General features: G+C 33.1%; 4 protein-coding genes across 4 annotated transcripts; all 4 read left to right on the forward strand.

Moving 5' to 3' along the window:
* The first annotated feature begins 5,192 nt into the window (after positions 1 to 5,192).
* On the forward strand, positions 5,193 to 6,082 carry LOC146914687 (uncharacterized). The gene has a single exon (XM_085717468.1). The coding sequence runs from the start codon at positions 5,224 to 5,226 to the stop codon at positions 5,749 to 5,751; it is 528 nt and encodes a 175-aa protein (XP_085573594.1). The 5' UTR covers positions 5,193 to 5,223; the 3' UTR covers positions 5,752 to 6,082.
* Positions 6,083 to 8,116: 2,034 nt separating this feature from the next.
* On the forward strand, positions 8,117 to 8,777 carry LOC146914688 (uncharacterized). The gene has a single exon (XM_085717467.1). The coding sequence runs from the start codon at positions 8,208 to 8,210 to the stop codon at positions 8,775 to 8,777; it is 570 nt and encodes a 189-aa protein (XP_085573593.1). The 5' UTR covers positions 8,117 to 8,207.
* A 9,785-nt stretch (positions 8,778 to 18,562) lies between these two features.
* On the forward strand, positions 18,563 to 19,600 carry LOC146914689 (uncharacterized). Its single transcript, XM_085722284.1, has one exon. The coding sequence runs from the start codon at positions 18,914 to 18,916 to the stop codon at positions 19,499 to 19,501; it is 588 nt and encodes a 195-aa protein (XP_085578410.1). The 5' UTR covers positions 18,563 to 18,913; the 3' UTR covers positions 19,502 to 19,600.
* A 4,727-nt stretch (positions 19,601 to 24,327) lies between these two features.
* Positions 24,328 to 25,368, forward strand: LOC146914690 (uncharacterized). The gene has a single exon (XM_085721118.1). The coding sequence runs from the start codon at positions 24,763 to 24,765 to the stop codon at positions 25,366 to 25,368; it is 606 nt and encodes a 201-aa protein (XP_085577244.1). The 5' UTR covers positions 24,328 to 24,762.
* The last annotated feature ends 1,961 nt before the right edge of the window (positions 25,369 to 27,329 follow it).

The raw sequence follows: 27,329 nt of genomic DNA on the forward strand, positions 1-27,329 counted from the left end.
TGGCCTAGTGCTAGATCAAACATCCTGTTTAAAAAGTCTTCTTTGGTTTCTTTGTTATGAAATTTAGCATTTTAGGTTTCTCTAAACCATTGCCACGAAATTGAAAAGAGTTCATTTGATTTGTTTAGGATTAAGACAACCTGTGTTATGGTTTGGTTTTGTTAATATGGTGAATGATTTTAAATGTATTCTTCACTACTATATGTATTTGTAATTTCTAGTGAATGATTTTAAATGTATTCTTCACTACCCTAACTAGTCATAGACAGAGATGAGATTCAATTTCTCATCGTTGTTAGATATCTGTAGGGTAACTTGTAAGTATCTGAGAGTCGGGGGATGGAGACGAACAAAATAAAACTCGTCTCCCACGCATCCCATTGTCGTGCCTAAGTTTATTACTCATAACTAGCAACAAACCCGTGCTAAGCACGGGCCCGTGCTCTGCACGGGTTAATTCAAAGTGGGGGGTTATGTATCAAAGCGCATTGCAATACTATATAAATTGAGAAATTAAGAAAAAAAAACTAATGATAAAGCCGACGTTAATGATAAAAGGGCAAATTACTTTGACTTCCCTTGAGATTTTCTATAACACAAGCAACCCTTCTAATATTCAAACACATCAATCTCCCATCACTTTATCCATTTCAATAACTTTGTAAATATACAATTTAATTTCAGTCATTTTGGTTTGTTTGTATCTGTTTTCTCTTTTCACAATTAAGTTAAATAAGATTTTTTTTCTTGATTTGTTTGTATTTGTTTTCTCTTTTCAAAATTAAGTTAAATGAGGTTTTTTTTTTCTCGCAATGGAGAAACAACAACAACATTTGTTTTTACCACCAAATAGAATCAAACATCGGCAATTACATAAGAGATCAAAGGAGAATATAGAGATGAGAAGAATTTTGGTGGATGAACATTGTGGTTGATCAATGAAAAGGAAATAATCTTCGATATATCCGTTTTATTACATTAGAGATTAAAAATTAAACCACCTTGACTGAGGAACAATAAGTTGAGAAAAATCACCAAGTGAAAAATGGAAGAAAAAATTGTTGAAAATTAAATGAAGAAGTTAGTTGCTCAAAATAAATAAAATTAACAAAGTTTAAATCGTGTTATATTATAAGAGAAATGCTTGTCAATTTGATAAAAAAAATAAAAAATAAGAGAGATTGGTGTTTAGTTAAATAATAGAGCGGGTGTTGTGTTATTTAAGAAGACCTTAAGGGAGGTTAGTGTAATATTATGTAGAAATATTTAAAATAGTAAAGATTTCATTATTGATATAGATGTCGTTATGAGTCACGTGTATGAATTGTACAACAATATTATTTATTGACTCATTTATCATGTTTTCATTGTTTTTTATAGTCATTTTTCTAAAAGATATAATAATTAATAATCTACAACAATAAAAAATAATATTTTATAATATGACATGATGGTCTGACTTCTTTGATTCTCAGTTGTTTTCAAATATAATATGACATGATGGTCTGACTTCTTTGATTCTCAGTTGTTTTCAAATATGTTGAGATATGCAGGTTTCTGTAACATCCCAGACTTCTTACAGGATTGCCGACTAACCCCACAAACCAACACGAGTCTTTTCAGCATGCTTTGTCCTCACTCACATGCTTACCGGGAAACTTCCCGGTAGGTCACCCATCCTAGTACTACTCCAAGCCAAGCACGCTTAACTGTGGAGTTCCTATGGATTGAGCTCCCGAAAAGAAGATGCATCTTGTTGATATGGGTAGTACCCAACAATTCTTATAAGCCTTCCTTCAACCATGTAGTCCCATACCTACACGGCCTCCGGATCCCTCTCATTCCGATGTGATTCGGTTCCTCATATCAACGTGGGGTCATCCTGTAACAGCCCGACTTCCCTGGGCTACCCGGCCTTGGCCGACTTCCACTATGGGCTACCCGGCACTGTTACTGGGCCACGTTGTGGGTGTTACATGCCCCCCAGCTTCCGCCTGGTTCGTCCCCGAACCACGCCGTACTGGGAGAGGTCTGCTCTGATACCAAGTGTAACATCCCAGACTGCTTACAGGATTGCCGACTAACCCCACAAACCAACACGAGTCTTTTCAGCATGCTTTGTCCTCACTCACATGCTTACCGGGAAACTTCCCGGTAGGTCACCCATCCTAGTACTACTCCAAGCCAAGCACGCTTAACTGTGGAGTTCCTATGGATTGAGCTCCCGAAAAGAAGATGCATCTTGTTGATATGGGTAGTACCCAACAATTCTTATAAGCCTTCCTTCAACCATGTAGTCCCATACCTACACGGCCTCCGGATCCCTCTCATTCCGATGTGATTCGGTTCCTCATATCAACGTGGGGTCATCCTGTAACAGCCCGACTTCCCTGGGCTACCCGGCCTTGGCCGACTTCCACTATGGGCTACCCGGCACTGTTACTGGGCCACGTTGTGGGTGTTACATGCCCACCAGCTTCCGCCTGGTTCGTCCCCGGACCACGCCGTACTGGGAGAGGTCTGCTCTGATACCAAGTGTAACATCCCAGACTGCTTACAGGATTGCCGACTAACCCCACAAACCAACACGAGTCTTTTCAGCATGCTTTGTCCTCACTCACATGCTTACCGGGAAACTTCCCGGTAGGTCACCCATCCTAGTACTACTCCAAGCCAAGCACGCTTAACTGTGGAGTTCCTATGGATTGAGCTCCCGAAAAGAAGATGCATCTTGTTGATATGGGTAGTACCCAACAATTCTTATAAGCCTTCCTTCAACCGTGTAGTCCCATACCTACACGGCCTCCGGATCCCTCTCATTCCGATGTGATTCGGTTCCTCATATCAACGTGGGGTCATCCTGTAACAGCCCGACTTCCCTGGGCTACCCGGCCTTGGCCGACTTCCACTATGGGCTACCCGACACTGTTACTGGGCCACGTTGTGGGTGTTACAGTTTCAAAGTGTGTTGTTTGTCTCCACTCTGGTTCTTCAAGCTCGGAAGAGTTTTTATGCTTGTTGATTTGTTTAGGGAGTTCTTGGCACTTGGATTTTGATATTGTGTTCACGGTCGATCCATTAATTGTTTTTCGCAGAGGTCCACTTTTCATTTTTTTTGTAACCTGGTTCCGCGCCCGTGTATATTTTCGCTTGTTGATTAGTGAATTTTTGTTGCGATAGATTTGGGTTGATCCACTTGGTCTGATTTATTATGTGGTATCCCCGTTTTTTGTTGTACCTGAGTCAGGTTTAATGCCCTCGGTCTCTTTATCTATTTTTTTATTTAATATATTTTTTCTTTTGACTATAAAAAAGATAAAAAAAAAAAAACAAATGCAAATTCTTTTTTGAAAAAAAAAACAAAATTGAAAATGTGTAATTTTTTAAAAAGTAGGTATATGCCTTGTAATAAATATTTTGTAATTTTGTTTAACTCTTTAGATATTTAAAAGTTGAATTATAGAAAAATTTGTTTTAATTGGAATTAAGATTAAATTTGTTTGTTCTTTAAAAAAATATTCAGTTGGTGTGTTTTATTGAGTGAATTTGTTTTATTTTGTTTTTAAGAGAAAAAATATGGAGAAGTTGAAGCAAAAAACACAAAAAGATATAATTTTGATGATGTGTCAAATTTAATAGGGGGTAAGATTGTATTTTTGGTACATATTAATTTCATAATTAAAGAATAGAAGATTGTATTTTTTTTAACTCTTGATATTCAGAAGTTGAATTATAGGAAAATTTGTTTTGGTTGAGATTAAGATTAAGTTTGTTTGTTTTAAAAAAAAGATTGAGTTAGTGTGTTTTATTGAGTAAGTTTGTTTTAATTTGTTTTTTGAAGAGGAAAAATAGGGGGAAGTTGATGCAAAAGACACAAAAGGATATAATTTTGATGACATGTCAAAAAATTGAGAAGGGGTAAGATTGTATTTTTGGTAGACATTAAGTTTCATATACAGAGAATAGAAGATTAAGTTTGTTTGTTTAAAAAAAAAAGATTTTGAGTTAGTGTGTTTTATTGAGTAAGTTGGTTTTAATTTGTTTTTTGAAGAGGAAAAATAGGGGGAAGTTGATGCAAAAGACACAAAAGGATATAATTTTGATGACGTGTCAAAAAATTAAAAAGGAGTAAGATTGTATTTTTGGTAGACATTAAGTTTCATATATAGAGAATAGACTTACTCCTTTCCAATAAAACTAAAAAAAGTTTTTTTTTTTCTTTGAAACAAAGTTTGATTTTTTTTTATCCCTCAAAAAAAAGTTAGATTGTTTTTTTACACAAAATTTATTTATTTGTTACATGAAAATTTAAATTTCCATAAAACTTTTTTTTTTGAGAGAAAATTTCCATAAAACTAAATTTGTTTCCATATAATAGTGGTTATATGATAAGATCAGTTGAAGAATTGAAATACTATAAATTGTTTGTTATTGTTTCCATATAATAGTGGTTATATGATAAGATCAGTTGAAGAATTGAAATACTATAAATTGTTTGTTATTGTTTATTACCGGAGAAAGATATTTTTCTAAGTAAAGCTTATATTAATGGCTAAATTGCATTTTTGGTCCCTTAACTATTTAGGTAGTATCGCTTTGGTCCCTTAATTAAAATTCGATTTATTTTGGTCCCTTAACTTCTCTCTGTTACACATTTTGGTTCTTTCCGTTGGTTTTAATTCAAAAAAGTTAGGTTTTCTTCATTTTCTTCTATAATTTTTTTGGGATTCTTGTTGTTGAAGGTTGATGGAGATGATATGAAGATGAAAAAGAGGAGAAGAAGATGAAGAAAACCTAACGTTTTTGTTTATTTGTTACATGAAAATTTTAATTTCCATAAAACTATATTGGGTTCCATATAATAGTGGTTATATGATAAGATCACTTGAAGAATTGAAATACTATAAATTGGCAATTGTTTCCTTCAAAAAAAAAAAATTTGCCAATTGTTTGTTATTGTTTGTTATGGCAGAGGGATATTTTCCTAACTAAAGCTTCTATCTATTAATCTAAAATAAATCCTCTCAAAACAAATCTAAAAAAACCAATAACACAATAATTTTCCAACAAATAAATACAATAATAATTTGAAGACGCGTTCGTTTAAGCTTCTATAAATATAACCTTCCAACCCAACTATTTTCTTCACAACACAACAATATCACTGCTTCAAAACTTTATACAGTTAACCCTAATATTCTCATTCTCCTTTATCTTTCTACTATGGCTTCTTCCCACACCGCTGTGTTTATGCTTTTGGTTGCACTGTTGCTGAGTTCCGCTGTTGCTAGATCATCCCCCAAGTCTTCTCCTTTTCCTTCACCTGCTATTTCTCCCTCCGCTGACTCACCAGTGGCGTCTCCTCCCGTACCTGTGAATAGTGCTCCCTCTCCTTCACCGACTGCTTCATCTGGTTCTCCCACTGCCGCTCCTGCTGTGACTCCATCGTCGATCTCTACTCCTCCATCACAAGCACCACCGCCAGCGATTTCTCCCTCCGCTAACTCAACGGCGGCATCTGCTCCCGTACCTGTGAAGAGCGGTCCTTCTCCTTCACCTTCTGCCAACAACTCTCCACCATCTCCTCCTCATGCTTCCCCAGCAGCCGCTCCTGCCATTACTCCTTCGTCGATCTCTACCCGTCCATCTAAAGCACCATCAACGTCCACAAACGCTGCTGCCGCTTTGAACAGATTTACAGTTGCCGGATCTGCTGCTGTCGTGGTTTTCACTGCTGCTTTGATGATGTAGAGAGTTAGGCATAGATTTTTGCTATTTCTGCTATTATGTTTTTTATCAGGAATTTACACGAATCTATTTCTGCTATTTGCTTGCAATTATTTTTTATACTAATATTTACGTTGTCGATTATTGTTTTGAATTGTACAACGAAACAAATTTATAGAGGAAAAAAAAAGTAACTCCATCAATGTTTTTTCGATAATGATGGACAAATAAGAGTAATTGAATGGAAACCATAATCAAAAACCGAACAAACACAAGGAAAATTATTTTTAGTTTTGTTTGGTACTAGTATACTATTTCTATAGTCCTTTTTTATGAAAATTAATTATTGTAATTGACTGAGTGCTAGATCAATATGTTGTACCTAGTGCTAGTATACTATTTTTAGTTTATCTCCTATTTCAATATGGTTGTACCTAGTGCTAGATCAAACATGCTGTTTAAAAAAGGCTCATAATATCCTGCTTCTTTGGTTTTTCTTTGTGAGGAAAATTAGTATTTTTGCATTTAGGGTTTCTCTAAACCATTGCCACGAAATTGAAAAGAGTTCATTTGATTTGTTTAGGATTAGACGATCTATGTTATGGTTTGGTTTTGTTACTATGGTGAATGATTTTAAATGTATTCTTCACTACTATATGTATTTGTAATTTCTAGTTGGTGTAATTTCAGTAGTAGTAGGATACAAGTACAGTGATTATGGCATGTTGTACATTTGAATTACTGAGAATGTGTAACAATATCTTCAAGTCCTTGCTTTTGGCTCTAATCAGAATTTTAAATGAAGAGAAACTATAATTGCATACTCAATGGATATAGATGCGGGGTTGATGGTATCCGCACCCGTGCATATTCATATTTGTTATTGAACTAAATAAATTACATAAAGAGTCACGTTAACAAGTGCCCTTATGCTCTCTTTAAGGATTCTAAAACAAGAACTTATTTTATAAAACAAGTCAAATGAATGTGCTGAACTTTTGTTGTTAAATATTCGGTAATTATAATTTTTTTTAACAAAATTCATATTTTTTTTAAATTGTATCCATGTATATTTGTTTATATCCACGGATACCTCAAAATTATCCACTTAACTGAGATTCTCGTGGAATGAAAAGGCACGTCTATAATATTTATCCAACAGAACGGGGATTTCAAACTATTTGTGTCTATGGATATTAACATACATCCTTGTTCTCAAACGATTGTCGAAAAAAGTTAGACCATGTTCCAAGACTTTATGCCAATGATGAATAACGATGTGGTTCAAGACCAATTTTAAAAAAAAAATCAATGTCAAGTGGGAACCAAATATCATTTACCCCCTATGTATTATGAATAAAGAAAACTTAAACTGATACAAAATTCTTTTACTAACCAAGTGATTATTGATTTTCTTCAATTTTAAAACACGGGTACGAGACGGGCAACGGGGATATATGTATTCATCCCAAACCCACACACAAACTCGTCCTGAATGTAGAAATTACTTTATTACTCATTGATATTTGCCAAGTTATAAAACCTGTCATTGTTATTTAAAGTAGCAACCAAATCATTCGGTCAAAGAAATGTTAAAATGAGCATATTAATAGATAATGAATTATAACATTTCCCTCAAGGATGGAAAAAACTTGATTTTTTTGTTAAAAAAAAAAAATTATTCCGTATGGTGATACCCACATCCGTTGAAGACGGGGATGATATTCAATTTCTCATCATCATTAGATATGTGTAGGGTAACTTGCAAGTATCTGAGAGTCGGGGGAGGGGGACGAAGAAGATAAAACTCGCCTTCCACCCATCCCATTGTCGTGCCTAAGTTTATTACTCTTTTTTTTTTGAAACAAATAGAAATATTATTAACTCAAAAGGTCATGAAGGTATACATCTGTAATAAACTTAATAAACTTATACATCAGTAAGTTTATTACTCATAACTTACTCCTTTTCAATAAAACAAAAAATAGTTTTTTTTCCCTTTGAAACAAAGTTTGATTGTTTTTTTTATCCCTCAAAAAAAAAGTTGGATTGTTTTTTTACACAAAATTTATTTATTTGTTACATGAAAATTTAAATTTCCATTTGTTACATGAAAATTTAAATTTCCTTAAAACTAAATTGGGTTCCATATAATAGTGGTTATATGATAAGATGAGTTGAAGAATTGAACTACTATAAATTGCCAATTGTTTGTTACAGGAGAGGGGTATTTTCCTAAGTAAAGCTTCTATCTATTAATGTAATTACAATAATAAAACAATAACACAATAATCTTCAAACAAAAAAATAAATACAATAATAATAATTTGAAAAGATCACCCTATAAACTTGAAGACGCGTTTAAGCTTCTATAAATAATAACCTTCCAAATCCAACCCTACTATTTTCTTCACAACACAACAATATCAAAACTTTATATAGTTAACCCTAATATTCCCATTCTCCTTCATATTTCTACTATGGCTTCTTCCCACACCGCTGTGTTTATGCTTTTGGTTGCACTATTGCTGAGTTCCGCTGTTGCTCGATCATCCCCCAAGTCTTCTCCGTTTCCATCACCTGCTATTTCTCCGTCCGCTGACACACCAGTACCTGTGAATAGTGCTCCTTCTCCTTCACCGACTGCTTCAGCTGGTTCTCCCGCTGCCGCTCCTGTTGCTGCTACATCATCGATCTCTACCCCTCCATCTCAAGCACCATCGCCTACGATTTCTCCTCCTTCTGCGACTCCATCGATTTCTACTCCTCCATCTCAAGCACCATCGCCTGCGATTTCTCCCACTGTTAACCCAACGGCATCTGCTCCCGTACCTGTGAAGAGCAGTCCTTCTCCTTCACCGTCCGCCATCAACTCTCCACCATCTCCACCTCATGCTTCCCCAGCAGCCACTCCGGCTATTACTCCATCGTCGATCTCTACCCCTCCATCTAAAGCGCCATCAACATCCACAAACGACGCCGCTTTGAACAGATTTACCATTGCCGGATCTGCTGCTGTCGTGGTTTTCGCTACTGCTTTGATGATGTAGAGAGTTAGGCTGAGATTTTTTTAGGGTAGACGATGAGTTTTTTTTTTTTTTTTTTTACTTGTTTGTATTTAATCACGAATTTGCATATTCCTGACTCTTGTTAATGGTTATCAAAATCCCAACTTAAGTCCCAAAATCCAGATTTTTGCGACTTTGCGTAGCTTCACTCAAATCCATAACAAAGTCCCAAAAACAGACAAAATCCTATCAAAATCGCACAAAATCGCACAAAATCGTGAAATCCATTCAAAATCGCAGGATTTTGATGGATTTTGTTCATTTTTTTTTATAAGAGTCAATTTTTGATCCGGTTAGTCAATTGCCGATTTGAATCCATGACCCAGTGTTATAAACACCCAAAAGGTCAAAAATTGTCATTCTTTCACTTACCCCACACTTCCTCATTAGTTACACGGTTCATCTAGTTCAAAATGAACTAAACCTAGGTTGTTTAGCATTATTATGACTACTAAAGAATATTTGTATCTAGGCTCTAAGTCATTTATGTATATGTATTTTGTGGACTTTGAACTTTAAGTCATGTATGACTCTATGCAATTTATAACATATATTTAACATTATTTTTGTTTTAGTAGAATCCTCGATTTTGATTGCGATTTTATGAGTCCCGATTTTGCTATCCTATATCGATTCTACAAAAGTCCTTGAGTAAAATCCTTCGATTTTGATTGCGAATCATATCTGTATGAAATTGGGAATCAAAGAAGTTTATGAGTAGAAACCATACTCATACTATTTTGTTTGGAAGGGTTTAGGGTTTAGGGAAATCTAAAGTTGGCACTTATATGTTGCATTTTGATTATTCTAATATCATTATCTACAAAGTGGATTTTTTTTTTTTTTTTTGTGAATATCTACAAAGCGGATTGAACGTGAGTATCTATTTACAAAATAAGCTTGAATAGTTAAGCTTTTATAAATTAGACTGAGAAAACGAGACATGCACTGTCAGTGTAAATTAGTTATACATTGAACTAATTAAATTGCCATATCTGCCAGTTTTGTTCCTTCCAGTTTTGTTCCTTCTACGTTCATTATTTCCTTGTCTAAACATGGATTAAATCTGTTTACTTGTATAGCTGCTAAGACCTGATAGAGTCACTTGGTTCGAATTCAAAGCCTCCTCGAGCTGCTTTGTGCTTCAGAAGAGAAAGTTGAACAGGTTGGTTATTAGAGCATGAAGAGAAGATTATACCTCAAGCAACACAAATAAATCCTAGTTCATAAAACATCAAAAAAATAAAAATCCTAGTTCATAAAGCTTACTTGCAATACAAGCTACCTAGTGTTAATTAGCTTAACCCACGTCATTAGCATGTAATTAGGTGTTGTGTAGCTCATGCATATAATTATAAATACCCATTGTATCATGATTTTAAGTATGATAAATGAGTTTGTTTTCTATCTTTTATTTCCCATAACATGGTATCATTGAGCCTCTCACATTTCCATGGAGAAAGTTAGTTAGAAGTTAGTTACAACTTCATTCTTCATCAATTTTTCCTTGAATCTTCATCGTTTTTCCTCGAACCTTCATCAATTTTCTTCGCAGTTTTTCCATTGTTTTTGTTGATTCTTCACCGATTTTCTTGCACATTGCTACATCTTCTTTTATTTTCTCTATGTTCTATATTTTAGAAATGTATATAATCATAAAAAATAGATAAATGATACTGAAAAATATAAGTGGAAATAAATACAATTTTTTGTATAAAAGTTTTTTGTAACTAAAGTTTAACAACTAATAATATTTAAGCAATTTAAATTATGAATGCAATGGTTTTCTACTCTAATACTAATTTTATTTAGGCACCACAACAAACTCGTATCTGTGGTTGCCCATCCGAACCCACCTCCATTTGATGAGTTTCTCCGCTTTAACTAAGTTTGGGTATGAGTTTGGATTTTCCTCGATTTTAAAACACGGGTACAAGACGGGTAACATGGATATATGTACTCATCCCGAACCCACACACAAACTCGTCCTGGATGTAGAAATTACTTTATTACTTATTGATATTTGTCATGTTATAAAACATACCATTGATATTTAAAGTAGCAACCAAATCATTCGGTCAAAGAAATATTAAAGTGAGCATATTAATGGATAGTGCATTATAACATTTCCCTAGGAGATGGAAAAAACTTGATTTTTTTGATTAAAAAAAATTATTCCCTGTGGCGATACCCAAACTCGTCAGAGACGAAGATGAGATTCAATTTCTCATCGACGTTAGATATGTGTAGGGTAACTTGTAAGTATCTGAGAGTCGGGGGATAGAGACGAGGAAGATAAAACTCGCCTCCACCCATCCCATTGTCCTAATTTTATTACTCACTAGCGAAAAGACGGGCACTCATGTGCCCGTCTTTCAGCTTTTTTATTGCACTAATGTTTGAAAATTATTAACAGTTTTTTTTATGAAATTTTAATTTTGATTTAAAGGAAAAATATAAATGTTTTTTGCTTTCAATTTATAACAATCAAACTAATCATGATTATCTATTTCAATGAAACCAACAATATAACAAAAAAATAATCTAAATTCTTATTTTTTTTTTTAATGACTCCAACAACAATCTTTATTATTGAAAAAGTTGTTGTTTAAGGGTATAATTGGGATAATAAAAAAGTAAGTATAGATACACTCATCTAGTTTGTTCCACTTTTTAAATGATAAAAGAAAAAACTGGACATTTGTGTTTGTTACACTTTTATTTTAATATTTAAATTTATTCTTATCTATTTGTTAGTTGTTACATGTGTTTTGTATTTAAAATTAAAGGTATTTTTGAAAAGAAATATCCAACCAAAAAGTGTTGAACAAGGTGGTTTTCTTTATATATAATTTCTTTATATATAAAGAAAATCACCCCTTTAACACATAAATAAGAATAAATTTAATTTAAATATTAAAACAAATGTAACAAACATGAACAAAAAATAATGTTAAAGATTGAACTTTAAATCCTCTAAAAAAAAATTAGTAACAAACGTGAGCAAAAAATAATGTTAAAGATTGAATTTTATATCCTCTAAAAGATTAGTAACAAACATGAGCAAAATATATTGTTAAAGATTGGACTTTAAATCCTCTAAAAAAAAGATTAGTAACAAACGCGAGCAAAAAATTATGTTAAAGATTTGACTTTAAATCCTCCAACGTTATGAATGCCATTGATCGTAAAGAGAGTCAAGTATTTTTTGTTGATGGTCCAGGCGGAACAAGTAAAACATTCCTTTATCGAGTATTAATGACAACTTTGAGAAACAGAGGAAAAATTGTCTTATAGCAACCACGTCATCTGGTTTAGCTAAAACATTATTACTAGGTGGTAGAACTGCACATGGGTGGAGATGATGCTCCATTTGGTCGAAAAGTTATGATCATGGGTGGAGATTTTCGTCAAGTACTTCCAGTTATTCAAAAAGTTTTTTTTTTTGACAAGAGTTATTCAAAAAGTAAGTAAGGCATAAATGATATCTGCATGTATTATTAGGTTTTATTTGTGGGCTAATACCAAGGTCCTACATTTGGTACAAAATATGCTATCAATGAATGATCCTGAATTTGCACAATTTCTTATGCGAATTGGTGACGGTGTTGAACCTACCAAACCCAATGATTTGGTGAGGATACCTCCTCAAATTGCATTACCATGGGAAGGAGAATAGTCAATGCAAACTCTTATTGATCATATTTTTCTACAATTAGATTTGCATGGATGGGATGCGTCGTATATGGTCGAAAGAGCCATAATTACACCTACAAATGATGATGTTCAAAAATTGAATGACATAATTATCAATCTTCCAGGAGACGAACATAAGTTATTGTCGTTCGACGAGGTTGAAGGGGATACTCATAACTTGTATCAACATGAATTCTTAAACTTAATTTCTCAAGGAAGTATCCCACCACATATATTCAAGGTAAAAAAAAGGTGTACCTTTGATGTTGTTGCGAAACATAGACCCAAGATATGGTTTGTGTAATGGGACATGATTATGTCGTGATTTATTTAAGAATATGCTGGATGTGGAAATCCTAAAAGGAAGCAATGCTGGAAAAAGAGCATTCTTACCTAGAATTAAATTAAAAACAAATGTGAGTTCAGGAGTTCCCTTTGTGCTTAGTATAAATTTTTTTCCCGTTTGACTAACTTTTGCAATTACCATAAATAAGTCACAAGGGCAGACCATTCCCAATGTCGGAGTCTATCTTCCATGACATGTTTTCAGCCATGGTCAATTATATGTAGCTTTATCAAGAGGAGTTTCTCAAAATTCAACAAAAGTTCTCATTAAAGAGGGGAAAATAGGTGGAGAAGATGGAGACTTTACGAAAAATGTAGTTTTAAAGATTTTCTTTTATCGCAATCATAGCAATTTTTCTTTTACATAACATTAGAATAAACAATAAATGATCATTATTTTATATGCAGACAAACTAAAATATGTTGAGTTCATAAGTAATTTTGTTATTTGGCTTGACAATATTTTGTTGGAACAAAATGTGTTTAACATTACCCTTTGAGAGTTTTGATGATAACAAGGTATTAAAAATTGTCAATTGGATATGCTAATATTTGTTCAAGTGTACAGGATCATAGACAAAAAATTTGACATCTTAAATTGGTTCTAAAAGAACAAAAGAGAGCTAAGGAATCAACAAAAAGGAAGCTTGAAGAATCTGAAGAAAAGTGCTCCTGAAGTTTAGCGCTCCTGAAGTGATGATGTCATCAGAAGCAAGTACATCAGAAGCACTTCACTAGAAGCTGAAGATCACCAGAAGCTGAAGTTCATCAGGAGATGCAAGACTTAAATCTTCAAAGGTTGTTCAATGGGTTTAATCTCGTCTAAGCATTGCAGAAGACTAGAAGAGTGAAGCAACAACTATTTTGAAAGGATTTGAAGGCATTGGATGCTCGTTCTTTAAAGAGCGTTGACAAAGTACAATTGTACGAAGTGTACAACCACTACCTCCACTACTCTGTTTTTGTCTCTCCTACAAGACAAGAATAACAGCTATGCCTACAACGATGTTCCTTCATACTTGGAATGGATTTGAAATTGATCCTTCATAGGACAATAACCGTATCAGGCAAAAGATCATTAGTGATTGATCAAAGCTTCAAACGACTCTATTTTGATGTGCTGGCAATTTCACAACGTCTCTTTCACACCTCTATATAAAGGAGTGAAGGCTTAGAGAATAGCAAGGAATCAACAACAATTTACAAGTGCCAAAACTCTGCCGAAATTGTTCTGCATTCAAAAGTTCACTTAGAATTTCTTTTTCAAAGTTAATATCTTAGAAATTCTAGAGTCTGTATCTGATTTGTATTGTGAACACCACTGATTGTATATCAAGTGTTCAACCTCAAACATTTTTCATTGTAATTCTGTTTGAATTAGAAGTCTCTTGCAGTTGTGCTTGAGCATTAGAACTCTCTTGATTGTGTTCAGGAGCATAGGAAGTCTCTTACAGTTGTGCCTGAGCAGTTTGAAGTCTCTTGCTAAGATTAGCATTGAGCAGTTGTAATCAGATATTACATTTTAGTGAAATCCTTGGAAGTGCAAAGGGGACAGGACTAGTTCCGGTTTGTGGAAGGAACCTGTATAATTGTTTTGTGTCTTTCTTCTTTCTCTCTCTCTGTTTTATCCGCTGCATTTAGTCCTGAACATCACTTCAAAAGTAGAACTCTATCTGCTTCTGATCAGTTTTTTCAGCTTAAGCGAAAACGAAGAAAAAGTTACACAAAATTTGTTTATTTGTTACATGAAAATTTAAACTTCCATAAAACTAAATTTGATTACCTATAATAGTGGTTCTATGACAAGATTAGTTGAAGAATTTTTTTAGTTTTTTTTTTTTTTAAGAAAGATCAATTAAAGAATTGAAATACTATAATTTGGTAATTGTTTGTTACGAGAGAAGAAAAAAGTCTTTGACAATTGTTTGTTACCGGATAGAGATATTCTCCTAAGTAAAGCTTCTATTAATCTAAAATAAATCCTCTCAAAAAAAATCTTAAAAAAACAATAACACATTAATCTATAAGAAAAAAATAAATACAACTAATAATATTTAAGCAATTTAAATTATGAATGCAATGGTTTTCTACTCTAATACTCATTTTATTTAGGCACCACAACAAAACTCATATATGTGGTTGCCCATCCGAACCCACCTCGATTTGATGAGTTTATCCGCTTTGACTAAGTTTGGGTATGAGTTTGGATTTTCATCGGTTTTAAAACATGGGAACGAGACGGGTAACATGAATATATGTACTCATCCAAAACCCACACACAAACTCGTCCTGGATATAAAAATTACTTTATTACTCGGTGATATTTATCATGTTATAAAACATGTCATTGATATTTAAAGTAGCATCCAAATCATTCGATCAAATAAATGTTAAAGTGAGCATATTAATGGATTGTGCCTTACAACATTGCCCCAGGGGATGGGAAAAACTTGATTTTTTTGTTAAAATTTTTGTTTATTCCTAGTGGCGATACCCATACTCGTCAGAAACGAAGATGAGATTCAATTTCTCATCGTCGTTAGATATGTGTAGGCTAACTTGTAAGTATCCGGGAGTCGGGAGATGGAGACGAGGAAGATAAAACTTGTCTCCACCCATCCCATTGTCATGCTTAATTTTATTAATCATAACTTACTCCTTTTCAATAAAATTAAAAATAGTTTTTTTTTCTTTGAAACATAGTTTGATTGTTTTTTTACACAAATTTTGTTTATTTTGTTACATGAAAATTTAAGCTTCCATAAAACGAAATTTGATTACCCATGATAGTGGTTCTATGATAAGATCAGATGAAGAATTTTTTGACTTTTTTTTAAGAAAGATCAGTTAAAGAATTGAAATACTGCTAGATATTTGACCTGTGCTCCGCATAGGTTTATTGTAAATGAATTGACATACGAATAAGGATATAACCAACAGGATATGAATGAAATTGGTGCGATGCATTTTTTTATTATTAGATAAGTGTACAAAAAAAAGCAAGAGGATAGGAATGAAATTGGTGCGATGCATTTTTTTAGATGGAATTTGTTAGGTTAAATTACTGCTAACCTAATACAGCAAATGAGCGGGAAAATATTAAGTTAAATTGCTGCAGACCTAACAAAATTAATAAATAAGGATATAGCGAACAGGATACGAATGAAATTGGTGCGATGCATTTTTTAGATGGAATTTGTTAGGTTAAATTACTGCTAACCTAATACAGCAAATGAGCGGGAAAATATTAAGTTAAATTGCTGCAGACCTAACAAAATTAATAAATAAGGATATTGCCAATAGGATATGAATGAAATTGGTGCGATGCATTTTTTAGATGAAATTTGTTAAGTTAAATTACTGCTAACCTAATACAGCAAACGAGCAAGAAAATATTAAGGTAAATTGCTGCAGACCTAACAAAATTAATAAATAAGGATTTGTTAGGTTAAATAATTGCAAACCTAAAAGTGTATAAAATATTTTCTTAAAAAAAATGCAAGAGGATAGGAATGAAATTGGTGCGATGTATTTTTTTAGATGGAATTTGTTAGGTTAAATAATTGCAAACCTAAAAGTGTAGAAAATATTTGCTTCAAAAAAAAAAAGGCAAGAGGATAAGAACGAAATTGGTGCGATGCTTTTTTTTAGATGGAATTTGTTAGGTTAAATAATTGCAAACATAATTTGCAAATGAGCGGGAAAAAATTAGGTTAAGTTGCTGCATACTTAACAAAACTAGACTCTAACCCGTACGATGTACGGGTTTTGTAGAGTTTCTTATATAAGCATCAAAGTGACTATATTATTAATTTTAGAGTTACATTCAAAGTAATAGAAACAATGAAACTAAGTGATGTTTGAGAGTGATCGACATGCAAAATCTCAAAAAAGAAAATTATAACATTAGTTTGCATCAACAAAAATGAACATGGAATAAAAGTCATAAATTAAATTATGTGAAATTAATCAAACATGAAAATAAACACAATAAAAATGAATGTTAGTGGCTTAAAAAAAAGGCCTTTAAGATTACATATCCATTTTAGAAGCAACTATATTTCAATAAAAATGTTAATGGTCTAGTGGTAAAAGCTCTAAGGTGTTGTTATGGGTAGTTCGTTCAATTCCTTGCAAAACAATTTAAAAAATATATATATTTAGACCCGCCAAAAAGGGCGGGATTAGGGTTAATTAAGGTTAATTGGAGAATATCTAAAATTTAATATATATATATATATAAAAATGAAAAAGATTCGTTATGATTTTTATAGAATTTTTCAAGCATGTGATAGTTTAAGGAATGTGATAGTTTTTTGTTTCTTTTGTTTTTAGGGAGGTATGTGATAGTTTTATTTTCACGGGATATACCACGTAATAATTTGATTTATTTTTAATTTAGAAAAATATTGATTTACATTATGTCAACGTGTGGAAAGATGGGCTTTCACATAGCCGTCTTTTCGTTTTTTTTATTACTCTAACACATATAGATTATGAACGATATTTTATATAAAAAAGTTTATATAGATTAAAATTATAAGCATAAATATTTATGAATTTCAAATGTAACAAACAAAATTGTTTAAGGTATAATTTGAATAACAAAAGTCAGCCTAAAATCCTCTATTGTTTATAAATATAGTACAAATATATCATTAATAATTGTAACAAAAAAAATATCATTAATAAGTGTACAACAACTTGTCAAAAAAAAAAGTCTACAGAAACAATAGATATATACAAACGATGACACAACAGGATATGAATAAAAAGCTTATCAGCGAGGAGAAATATTAGGGATTGCTGCATTTTAGAAGGAATTTGTTAGTTTAAATTGATGCGCTGCATTTTAGATGGAATTTGTTAGGTTAAATTGTTGCTAATCTAATGAAGAATTTTAGAGGGAAATTATTAGGTTAAGTTGCTGCAGACCTAATAAAATTAATAAATAAGGATAAAAAAAGCATGAAATTGGTGCGATGCATTTTTTTAGATGGAATTTGTTATGTTAAATAATTGCAAACCTAAAAGTGTAGAAAATATTTGATTTAAAAAAAAAAGGAGGATAGGAATGAAATTTGTTAGGTTAAAAAATAAGGATTCGGCTGGCCAAAATTATAGCAAACTTGATAAAAAAATTCGGCTGGCATTAAATAAGATGATTAATGGCTAAAATTGAATGGCGCCTAAATGTGCAAGATCCAATGGCTCAGAAAAGTGGAGGGAAAAATGGGGGGAAAATATTAGGGAAACAATAGCTTGAAGAGTTAAGCTTTAGTAAGTTAGGGTAGAAAATATTTGCTTCATAAAAAAAAAAGGCAAGAGGATAGGAATAAAATTGGTGCGATGCATTTTTTTAGATGGAATTTGGTATGTTAAATAATTGCAAACCTAAAAGTGTAGAAAATATTTGATTAAAAAATAAAAGGAGGATAGGAATGAAATTTGTTAGGTTAAAAAATAAGGATTCAGCTGGCCAAAATAATAGCAAACTTCAAAAAAAAAATTTGGCTGGCATTAATTAAGTAAGATGATCAATAGCTAAAATTGAATGGCGCCTAAATGTGCAAGATCCAATGGCTCAGAAAAGTGGAGGGAGAAATTGGGGGAAAATATTAGGGTTAGAAATAGCTATAGGGGTTAAGCTTTATTATATAATAAGATAAGATTAATAAATAAGGATAAATTGGTAATTGTTTGTTACCGGATAGAGATAAAAAAACTCTGACAATTGTTTGTTACCGGATAGAGATATTCTCCTAAGTAAAGCTTCTATTAGTCTAAAATAAATCCTCTCAAAACAAATCTTAAAAAAACAATAACACATTAATCTATAAGAAAAAAATAAATACAATAATAAAAGAAAAAAACAATAACACAATAATCTATAAACAAAAAAATAAATACAACCGACTCATCATAACGACCTGGCCCTATAAACTTGAAGACGCATTTGAGCTTCTATAAATAATAACCTTCCAACCCTAATATTTTCTTCACAACACAACAATATCACTGCTTCAAAACTTTATATAGTTAACCCTAATATTCCCATTCTCCTTCATATTTCTACTATGGCTTCTTCCCACACCGCTGTGTTTATGCTTTTGGTTGCACTATTGCTGAGTTCCGCTGTTGCTCGATCATCCCCCAAGTCTTCTCCGTTTCCATCACCTGCTATTTCTCCCTCTGCTGACACACCAGTGGCGCCTCCTCCCGTACCTGTGAATAGTCCTCCCTCTCCTTCACCGACTGCTTCATCTGGTTCTCCCGCTGCCTCTCCTGCCGTCGTTCCATCATCAATCTCTACCCCTCCATCTCAAGCACCATCGCCTACTATTTCTCCTCCTGTTGTGACTCCATCGTCGATCTCTACTCCTCCATCTAAAGCACCATCGCCTGCAACTGCTCCCTCCGATAACCCAACGGCATCTGCTCCCGTACCTGTGAAGAGCAGTCCTTCTCCTTCACCGTCTGCCATCAACTCTCCACCATCTCCTCCTCATGATGCTTCCCCAGCAGCCGCTCCTGCCATTACTCCATCGTCTACCCGTCCATCTAAAGTACCATCAACGTCCACGAACGCTGCTGCCGCTTCGAACAGATTTACAGTTGCTGGATCTGCTGCTGTAGTGGTTTTCGCTGCTGCTTTGATGATGTAGAGAGTTAGGCTTAGTTTTTTCGATTATGAAGGGAACGAGAATTGAAAACCTGTTTATTTCCTATTTCTTTATGTTTGTACTAAGTTCTATTCCCAATAGTTATTGCTATGTTATGTAATCATTTATACATAAGTGTGATATTCATACAAATTATTCCGCCATTCTTGGTTTTCTTCATGGTACCATACCATTGACTTGGAAAACTAAAACCTAAGGATATGGTTCTTACATACTTATGATACAACAAGTAATATTAATAACAACATGTGTAATGGTTTTTGACTCATGTTGTGTGAAGAATGTCAACGACCGGTGGCTTTAGTGAAAGTGCAAAACAGAAACAAAATCCTTTGATTCTAAACAGAAACACACACATAATAAAAACATAACTGCCTATAATTGATATCATAAGCAGTGTAACACAATCCTTTGTTTTTTTTTTTTTTTCTTATAATGAACTGAGTAACTGATTAAAATTGTGCTTTTTTTTGTAGATTTTTTTTCTTACTGTTTAGGTCTAGGGGAATTGATCAAACATGCTGTTTAAAAAAGGCTCATAATATCCTGCTTCTTTGGTTTCTTTGTTATGAAATTTAGTATTTTTGCATTTTGTGATGAAATTGAAAAGAGTTCATTTGATTTGTTTAGATTAGACGATCTGTGTTATGGTTTGGTTTTGCTACTATATAAGATGAATGATTTTAAATGTATTCATCACTACTTTGTGTATTTGTAATTTCTAGTTAGTGTAATTTCAGTAGTGATTATATGTTGTACATTTGAAAGACTGAGAATGTGTAACAAACTAACAATATCTTCAAGTCCTTGCTTTTGCCCCCTAATCAGAATTTTAAATGAAAAGAAACTATAATTGCATACTCAAACTTTGTTAATAATCGATAATGGTTTCTATGATGAATGAGATAATGAGGTAGTTTTGGAGTTTAATTAGTTGTAAAATTAGAGGTGGAAATTATCACATATAAGAAATTAAGGAGAAATATCATAACTAATAAATACAACTGATAATAAAGTAACATAAAGGATAAGAACTTATCGAATTTGGTTGCAGACATGGCTCCATCAAAACCTTCACAAATTAAATCAGAGGAAACCTCCAAAACAACACACAATGTTATTTAACCTAAGGCGTGACATAGTCACTGTCCTTGAGGATTTTATCCTCCTCATTAGCGCATATCCTCCCAGGATACAACAGGTCCTTCCCTGTTATGAATCATAACCGGAGGTAACAGAACAACACAAATTTTTGGTAAAAAAGATAAAAATGAATGTGATGAACTTTTGTTGTTAAATATCTATAATTATAATTTTGTTAACAAAATTTTTATATTTTTTAAAATTGTATCCATTGATATTTGTTTATATCCACGGATACCTCAAAATTATCCGCTTAACGAAGATCCGTGTTGTACTTGCAAAAAGTACAATAAGGATTCTAGGGTTCAGAATCGTATTCTAGGGTTTAGATTGATTATTAGATGCCTTGAGAATGCTCTCAAGAGTGGTATTTATAGCCTTCTCTGGGCTTAGGATTTGCTTGCTTGGTTTCCAAGAAACAGGGGTGTTTTCGGTATTTCAGCCCTTTCTAGAGGCTTCCAGAAGCGGATAGAGGCGGCGTCCTGGGAAGGACGCGCCTTTGAGCCCAAGGACCCTTTTTAAGGGTGCTGAGGCCTCTAGGAGGGTCTAAAAGTCCTTCTGAAGGTCTCTTAGGCTTAGAGGAATATTATGATGGTTCACAGCCCCCCAATCACGAGTCTTGGGACAGGCGAAGTGATGAAAATGTGGGCTTTGGCCCCTTTGGAGGGTACCTAAGTCTTTAGGAAAGCATTAGCGGTTCACGCATGGAATGAAGAGGGCACGTATATCATACATTTCCAACTGAACGAACGAGGATTTCAAACTATTTGTGTTCATGGATATCCACTTACATCCTTATTCTCAACCAATTGTCGAAAAAAATTAGATCATGTCCCAAGACTTTATGCCAAAGATGAATAACGATATGGTTCAAGACCAATAATAAAAAAAAAAAAAAAAATCAATGTCAGTGGGCACCAAATATCATTTAACCCCTATGCATTATTATAGTGTTAACTTCTTGCATAAGAATGGTATAGTCATTAACTCAAATATCTTAGTAGTCCGCATTGAGGTAAAACACATTGCAGCCAACCAAATAGACCACAATATCAATTAAGTGGTATAGGGTCGGTATGTTACAAATTAAAATAACAAATATTTTGGTATTGAATAATTCGGAGATGATTTTTAGAGATTTTATAAAAAATCAGAATCTATTTTACGTTTGTTTACCAAAATAAAAATCATTTTTGTTAAAAAAAATAATTTAGTATGTTTGGATAAAACTATATAAAAGAGATTTTTTTATACAAAATCAGTTCAGTCTTAACAACTTCTAATTGCTAACTTAAAAAAATATTTTCTCATACGCTACACTTAACAACTTTTCATTCGAAGTTGTTTTCAGATTTTTTTTTAAAAAAAAAAAACTAATAACAAACGAATACAATACTCTTATAAGTGATTGTTTTTATTTTTTTTTTAAAGTGATTTTTTTACTTCAAAAAAATTGTATCAAATAGGCGATTAATAAGATTGGCTATATTGTTGGCATTTTTTTCATTTTATCAAGCAAAAGAAATGCAATAAAGATCAGGAGGGGGCCTGAACCCGTAACAAATATTCATTACATCACAATTCTAACAAAGGGTCTACCATAACAATTCCCAGTCAATAGAGGAAGAATGTGGGGCGGGGGAGCTTATAACACGGGTACAAGACGCGTAACATGGATATATGTACTCATCCCGAACCCACACACAAACTCGTCTTGGATGTAGAAATTACTTTATTACTCATTGATATTTGTCATGTTATAAAACCTACCATTGATATTTAAAGTAGCAACCAAATTATTCGGTCAAAGAAATGTTAACGTGAGCATATTAATGGATAGTGCATTTTAACATTTCCCTCGGAGATGGAAAAAACTTGATTTTTTATACAAAAAATAAAATCATTCCCTGTGGCGATAGCCAAACTCGTCAGAGATGAAGATGAGATTCAATTTCTCATCGTCGTTAGATATGTGTAGGGTAACTTGTAGGTGTTGAAGCAAAAATCCTTTTAAATTTTTTTAAAATGATAAACAAACTCTTGTATTAAAAATAAGATTATAATTTTATTTGGTTATTTAATGTGTGCTCTTGAGTGGATTTTATTAAGGATAGGAAAGTCCAATTCTCACATTATGTTAAAGCCATGTATCCTTCGATGATTATGCTCAAGCTTTCAAGAATATGATGATAATTCATTTTTAATCAAGAAAGGATAATTATTTATTTAATCCAAAAAGCATCACAAGAAATGCCATGCGCAAATGCAAGGGAAAATGTACAATCATTGTCTTTTAAGCATGTGTTAATCATTTGCTAAAGATAAGGATGATGACAAAGCCCTAATTTGAATCTTGATGAGCAAGCAAGCAAAAAAGCATAAAGCAACATGACTTGGTGACCAAGTATGCAAATATGATTAATTTATTGTGTCTTGGAGACAAAGAAATGCAAGGACAATTAAAGCCATGCATCTTGGAGAAAAAGTAAGAAAAAAGTGGTAAAGAGAAAAGACCTTTTTACTATTCATGTACTTTTCATTGTTCATGTACGTTTTTGTAAAAAGATAATCTCAAGCTCTTAGTGTTAAAGTTGAGGTCGAGGCTAAAAAGTTCAAGCTCAGCGTACAAAAGAATGGGACAATGGCAAGTTTGCAATTCCCATCAACAGTAAGGGTGTCTATACAAGAATGAACAAATGCAAGATATTGAAGGATAAAGGCTGGCTATAAATAGAAGCTTTCTCTCAACAAAGAAAGTATGAATTTTACAAACAATCACAAGCCTGCATACAAGTGAAAAATTCATCAATCAATCCCAATATCAAATACTCTTCAGTTCTCAATCATATTTTCGGATCATCTTCTCAAGAGTACTACAAACTACAATCCCTCATTCTCTTAATATCTTGAAAGTTGTAATTAGATCCAAACATCAAATCTCATTTTGATTGTATATCCTCAAGCCTGTAAAATCTTAAGTGATAGTGTAAGCTTGCTGAAGCTAATAATATTAGTAGTGTAAGCCTGGTGAGGCTAAGAAAATACATAGTTGATTGTATATCCTCAAGCTCTTCAAAAGCTCGAGTGATAGTGTAAGCCTGGTGAGGCTTAGAGAGAATACATATTGTTTTGCATATTGCAAAGAGGAGGAAGAAACTCCTAAGAACTAGTGGACGATCTCACAAAAGTTGTGGGGACTGGACTAACCCGTATTGAGGGAACCAGGATAATCTTTACTTTCCGTGTTATTTATTTTAGTATTGCATATTTGTTATTGTGTTACTAATCTTCTTACTCCAAGTAAAGTCTTGAGAGTCTAATTTCTTAAAGAGAACGGAGAAATTTTTAAAGGGTCACTATTCAACCCCCCTTCTAGTGACATTTACTTCAGCTTCAGTAAGTACCTGAGAGTCAGGGGATAGAGATGAGGAAGATAAAATTCGTCTCCACCCATCTCATTGTCCTAATTTTATTACTCATAACGTACTCCTTTTCAATAAAATTAAAAATAGTTTTTTTCTTTGAAACAAAGTTTGATTGTTTTTTTTTTCACACAAAATTTGTTTATTTGTTACATGAACTAAATTTAAACATCCATAAAACTAAATTTGATTACCTATAATAGTGGTTCTATGATAAGATCAGTTGAAGAATTTTTTTTTTGTTTTTTTTAAGAAAGATCGGTTAAAGAATTGAAATACTATAAATTGGTAATTGTTTGTTACGGGAGAGGAAAAAAGTCTTTGACAATTGTTTGTTACCGGATAGAGATATTCTCCTAAGTAAAGCTTCTATTAATCTAAAATAAATCCTCTCAAAACAAATCTTAATAAAACAATAACACTATAATCTACCAACAAAAGATAAATACAATAATAAAAGAAAAAAACAATAACACAATAATCTATAAACAAAAAAATAAATACAATAATAATTTGAAAAGATCACCAACGACTTGGCCTAGAAACGTGAAGAAGCGTTTAAGCTTCTATAAATAATAACCTTCCAACCCAACTATTTTCTTCACAACACAACAATATCACTGCTTCAAAACTTTATATAGTTAACCCTAATTTTCCCATTCTCCTTTTCTTTCTACTATGGCTTCCTCCCACACCGCTGTGTTTATGCTTTTGGTTGCACTGTTGCTGAGTTCCGCTGTTGCTAGATCATCCCCCAAGTCTTCTCCTTTTCCTTCACCTGCTATTTCTCCCTCCGCTGACTCGCCAGTGGCATCTCCTCCGGTACCTGTGAATAGTACTCCCTCTCCTTCACCGACTGCTTCATCTGGTTCTCCCGCTGCTGCTCCTGCTGTCGCTCCATCGTCGATCTCTACCCCTCCATCTCAAGCACCATCGCCTACTATTTCTCCTCCTGCTGCCGCTCCTGCTGTGATTCCATCGTCGATCTCTACCCCTCAATCACAAGCACCATCGCCAGCGATTTCTCCCTCCGCTAACTCAACGGCGGCATCTGCTCCCGTACCTGTGAAGAGCAGTCCTTCTCCTTCACCGTCTGCCATCAACTCTCCACCATCTCCTCCCCATGCTTCCCCAGCAGCCGCTCCTGCCATTACTCCATCGTCGATCTCTACCCCTCCATCTAATGCACCGTCGACGTCCACAAACGCTGCCGCCGCTTTCAAAAGATTCACAGTTGCCGGATCTGCTGCTGTCGTGGTTTTTGCTACTGCTTTGATGATGTAGAGAGTTAGGCTGAGATTTTTCTAGGGTAGATGATGAGTTTTTTTTTTTTACTTATGTTGTATTTTATCACGAATTTACATATTCCTGACTCTTGTTATTATGTTTTTTTTTTCACGAATTTACATGAATGTATTTCTGCCATTTGCTTGCAATTAATTTTTATACTAATATTTAAGTTGTCGATTATTTTTTTGAATTGTACATGATATCCCTTCAACAACAAAACAAATTTATAGAAGAAAAAAAAAAGTAACTCCATCAATGTTTTTTCGATTATTATGATGGACAAAAGAGAGTAATTGAAGGGAAACCATAATCAAAAACCGAACAAACACAAGGAAAATTAATTTTAGTTTTGTTTGGTACATAGTATCTCTCTCTCTCACAGATCCTTAGTCCTTTTTTATGAAAATTAATTATTGTAATTGACTGAGCATGGTTTATCTCCTATTTCTAAATGCTTGTACCTAATTTCTATTCCCAATAGTTATGCAATCACTTCTGCACTATTGTGATTTGTTTCAATGATATACATACAAGTTATTCCGCTATCATAAACAGTCTAACACAATCCTTTGTTTTGTTACTTATAATGAACTGAGTAACCGATTAAAATTGTGCTTTTTTTGTAGATTTTTTTTCTTACTGTTTAGGTCTAGGGGAATTGATGAAGTCTTGTGACATTGGCCTAATACATAGATCAGACAGCTTATTTGGTTTCTTTGTGATGAAATTTAGTATTTTTGCATTTACGGGTTTCTTTAAACCATTGCCACGAAATTGAAAAGAGTTCATTTGATTTGTTTAGGATTAGACGATCTTTGTTATGGTTTGGTTTTGTTACTATATATGGTGAATGATTATAAATGTATTCTTCACTACTATATGTATTTGAAATTTCTAGTTAGTGTAATTTCAGTAGTAGTAGGATACAAGTACAGTGATTATGGTATGTTGTGCATTTGAAAGACTGAGAATGTGTAACAATATCTTCAAGACTGAGACTGAGAATCAGAATTTTAAATTAAGAGAGAAACTATAATATAATTGCATACTCAAACTCTGTTAATAATCGATAATGGCTTGTCTGATGAATGAGAAAATTATGTAGTTTTGAAGTTTAGGGTTATCTCTATTCTCAAGTATTTCTGATGCCAGCTTCAGAAACGGATGGCACTTAAATAAACCCGTAAACTACTACACGATTACAAAATTAACATGATTTTTTCCATTCATCTGTATGAAATTGGGAATCAAAGAAGTTTATGAGTAGAAACCATACTCATACTATTTTGTTTGGAAGGGTTTAGGATTTAGGGAAATCTAAATTTGGCACTTATATGTTGCACTTTGATTATTCCAAAATAAGCTTGAATAATTAAGCTTTTATAAATTAGATTGAGAAAATTGGCATATCTGCCAGTTTTGTTCCTTCTACGTTCATTATTTCCTTGTCTAAAGATGTATTAAATATGTTCAAAGCCTCCTCAAGTCGTTATTAGAGTATGAAGAAAAGATTGTACCTCAAGCAACACAAATAAATCCTAGTTCATAAAGCTTACATGCACTACAAGCTACCTGGTGTTAATTAGCTTAATCCACTTCATTAGCATGTAATTAGGTGTTGTGTATCTCATGCATATAATTATAAGTACCCTTTGTATCATGATTTTAGGTATGAGAAATGAGTTTGTTTTCTATCTTTTATTTTCCATAACATGGTATCATTGAGCCTCTCATATTTCCATGGAGAAAGTTAGTTAGAAGTTAGTTACAACTTTATTCTTCATCTATTTTCCTTGAAACTTCACCGATTTTCTTGCACATTGTTGCATCTTCTTTTATTTTCTCTCTATTCTATATTTTAGAAATGTATATAATCATGAAAAATAGATAAATGATACTATAAAATATAAATGGAAATAAATACAATTTTTTGTATAATTTTTTTTGTAACTAAA

Source organism: Medicago sativa, chromosome 6 (genome assembly GCF_051527215.1).
Source record: "Medicago sativa cultivar Bolivia chromosome 6, Bolivia_mono, whole genome shotgun sequence".
Classification (NCBI taxonomy): domain Eukaryota; kingdom Viridiplantae; phylum Streptophyta; class Magnoliopsida; order Fabales; family Fabaceae; genus Medicago; species Medicago sativa.